Source organism: Bison bison, unplaced genomic scaffold, assembly GCF_000754665.1.
Source record: "Bison bison bison isolate TAMUID 2011002044 unplaced genomic scaffold, Bison_UMD1.0 scf7180017864285, whole genome shotgun sequence".
Lineage (NCBI taxonomy): Eukaryota > Metazoa > Chordata > Mammalia > Artiodactyla > Bovidae > Bison > Bison bison.
This window is the reverse complement of record NW_011494857.1, coordinates 1,258,796-1,262,089: the sequence shown is the minus strand read 5'-3', so window position 1 is coordinate 1,262,089 and position 3,294 is coordinate 1,258,796. Positions and strand designations below refer to the sequence as shown.

The following is a 3,294-nucleotide window of genomic DNA, read 5'->3' as shown; positions in this document are numbered from 1 at the left end:
TCTGGGTCTCTATTCTCCGTCCTGTCTCTCCGATCTGCCTTTCCCTGTCCCCCATCGCTGTCCCCCGCTCTCTGGGTCCCAGTGCCCCTCCGCGGAGTCTCCCACCCTCCAGCACCAGGTGGGGCAGGCTTGCAGGCTGAACCTCGGGGCGTGCCCCCTTCTGACCCGTCCCTGCCCCTTCCTGCCCTCTTTGATGCGGCCCCACTTCCTCTGGCAGGAACCCCCGCCCTCACCGGGCCTGGGTAAAAAGGAGCCCCCGGGCCAGTCCAGACGCAAAGTCCCCGGAGGCGGCAGCGGCAGCGGCGGCTCCTCTCTCCTCACGGCCCTGTCTCCCAACCCTTGTACCAGTGTGTGTCTCAGACCCTGGTACAGGTCCGGGGAGGCAGGGACCTGGGGATCCCAGCAGCGCCAGGCCTCCGGGCTGGAGTTAACGGGGTAACCAGCGCCTCCCCTAAACCTGAACATCCATCTCTGCCCCGTTGTGGCTCAGGTGAGGGTCTCTGCTGTCTCCCTCTCCTTGGCATCTGTCTGCACCTGCCACCCTCTTGCCTCACCTGTTCCATGCGTGTCTCTGTACCTGCTTCTGTCTCTGACTGGTGTCCAGCAGAGGGGTGTCTCACATCTCTCATCTCCGTATCTGACACTCAAGGTCCCTCTTCCTTTCCCCATTTGCCTCTAGCAGAAAGCCTTCCCTGTTAATACCAACTGTTAAGCTCTCTACTTCTCCTGGGTTTTTACCCTGACACTCAAGGTGGCCCTGTCTGGCTTTGTCAGAAATCTCTTCCCCTTCATTTGCCTTGCCCTCATTTTTCCCCATCTCCAATTTCTCTCCTCACCCAAAGCCACCCCATCTGGTCTGTCCTGATTCAGTCCCACCTGAGGGACTTCCTATCCATGCAGCCACCCGTGACCTTCACTGCTAGCTGGCCTCGCTACGCCCTCTAGACCATTTTCCTCACTAGGACTTTTGGGCAAAGTAGTCACCATCATCTGACGCCTGTGGCTCAGGTACTTCCTGGGATCCTAAGCAGAGAACTTGACCCCTCAGATGAGTTCACTCATCTGCAACAGGCATGGTGCTCACTTAGGAGGGATGGCGGGATGTGTAGGGGGAAAGTGGGTGCCTTGCTTTCCCGTCAGAAGACAATCCCAGCTTGAGGTCAAGACCTTCAACTCCCAAACAGGCAGCTTTGAACCCAAGCCCACCCAACCCACCGACGCTGACACCTAGCAAAGCCAAGAGGGCGGATATTTCTTCCTCCCCCTCCCCTCAGAGACCAGAAAAGGCTCAGAGTCTAGAGAACCCAGGAACCTCCACCCTCACTCACTTCCTCCCCAGAGACTTGCGGGGGGAGCTCAACACCAGGTAGAAAGGCCTTATGAGCACAACACCAAAAGGTAACAAAGACCAAAACATCAGAGGAGGGCAGCGTCTTGATACAGGTTGTCTTCACCCAGACGTGAGGGCAGGAGGCAGGATGTGGTCCCCATCTTTATGCCCCCAGAGGATGAAGACGAATCCCATCTTCCACATCAACCCCTCCCTCTTGTAGGGGCACAGACAGCCAGAGCCTGCCAGAGATTGGGAAAATAACTTTATTGTGTTTGGGGTAGCAGGCAGAGGTCCAGTCTCAGAACTTCTGGAACTGCTTCTTGGTGCCGGCAGCCTTGGTGACCTTGAGGACATTGAAGCGCACAGTCTTGCTCAGGGGCCGGCATTCGCCCACCGTGACGATGTCGCCGATCTGGACGTCCCTGTGGAGGGAAGCAGGGCTGGGTTAGGGGAGGCTCTGCTCTCAGCAGGCCCTGAAGGCGTCTTCCTGTCTCTAGGTGGAGCCTCTCAGCTTTGGCTCCTCCAAACCCCAACCAAGCTGCTATTTCCAGTTTCACCTGTCCCCAGGTAATTACTGAGCACAAACTACGTGTAAGACCCCGGGCTCCAGGCCGTGCGGAGGATGGGCCGACCCTTCCAGGGACAGAAGGCCTCCATCTGTCATGTCCTTTGCAGGACACTGGAGGCTCACAAAGATGGTGATGCATGACCCCTTTACTACCCGCCCCCACAGCTGATGACCTCCACACGGCAGCCAGGGCGTCCTGTTAACAGCCAGGTCTGGTCCCACGTCACTCACTCCTGTGCAGCCCACCCCCTCCTCCCTGCCCGGGAGGGCAGCCAACCCTGCTCACCTGAAGCAGGGAGAAAGGTGCACGGACATGTTCTTGTGGCGCTTCTCAAAGCGGTTGTACTTTCGGATGTAGTGAAGGTAGTCTCGGCGGATGACGATGGTCCTCTGCATCTTCATTTTGGTCACCACGCCTGGGGGGATGGGGGGCAGTTCCTGGTCAGGCCCCACAGGGAAGGGAGCCATGGGCAGCCCGGGGTGTCCAGGAAGCAGGGGGCCGTTGAGTAGGGTTCCCAGGAAGCCCTGCTTCCAGCATCAGCTGTGCCAAGTGGCCTTCTCAGCACTGCCCAGGGTGGGCATCTGAAGACCATCGTGAAACAGACATCATTTGCCAAAAGTGTGCCCCCGGGGTCACGAGAAGTCTGCCAACCCCTTCCCCAACCCAGGACCCTGGAGCCTCAGTGTCCCCAGCCCTTCTTCCCTCAGACCCAGGAAGGTCCTCACTCACCAGACAGGATCCGCCCTCGAATGGAGACATTACCCGTAAAAGGGCATTTCTTGTCAATGTAGGTGCCCTCGATGGCCTGCAGGGATAAGGAGGATTAGGGAACTCTGAAAATAGTTCCTGAAAAGAACAAGGGGCGTGGCCTTTCTAAACACACAAACTACAGTTCCCAGCAGCAGCCACTGAGATGTGGATAGGTCAACTCAGTTTGGGCACATGTGCAGGGACACAGGGGTCTCCTTTCTTCTGAGGGTGCCCGTACCTCCTTTGGAGTCTTGAAGCCCAGACCAATGTTCTTGTAGTATCGAGGGAGCTTTTCTTTGCCAGTTTCTCCAAGCAGGACCCTCTTTTTATTTTGAAAGATGGTCGGTTGCTTTTGGTACGCACGTTCTGTCTAAGGGGATGAGAAGGAAGCAGGTAAGACCCGAGCAGGCAACAACCTGGCCTGGAAAGCTTCACAAAATCCCAATACCATCTTGTCGGGTATTTAACTCCCTGAACGTTGGCCACCAGCGCCAAGCACCCCAGAATTATCTTCCAAGACACTAACCCAAATATATCTCTAATTCAGACTCAACTCTGAACCCAGGGTTACATCAGTATTTATGATCTAAAACACCTCCTACCACCTGGAGCATTCAATCCTTAAAGCCCCAGCGATACAAA

General features: G+C 56.5%; 1 protein-coding gene and 1 long non-coding RNA gene across 2 annotated transcripts in view; one reads left to right on the top strand and one right to left on the bottom strand.

Annotated features, from left to right (window-relative positions):
* Window positions 1–15: 15 nt before the first annotated feature.
* On the top strand, window positions 16–1,691 carry LOC104995660. The gene is made up of 2 exons (XR_826072.1): window positions 16–118; window positions 218–1,691. It is a non-coding gene; the product is annotated as an uncharacterized LOC104995660 (long non-coding RNA).
* The window catches only part of RPS11 (ribosomal protein S11), a 3,422-nt gene continuing 1,710 nt past the window's right edge, over window positions 1,583–3,294 (bottom strand). Inside the window, exons 2-5 of the mRNA XM_010849620.1 lie at window positions 2,891–3,022; window positions 2,632–2,707; window positions 2,188–2,317; window positions 1,583–1,755 (exon numbers count right to left, since the gene is read on the bottom strand). Coding sequence (XP_010847922.1) covers window positions 1,632–1,755; window positions 2,188–2,317; window positions 2,632–2,707; window positions 2,891–3,022 — 462 coding nt within the window. The 3' untranslated portion in view covers window positions 1,583–1,631. The remainder of the gene's footprint in view (window positions 1,756–2,187; window positions 2,318–2,631; window positions 2,708–2,890; window positions 3,023–3,294) is intronic.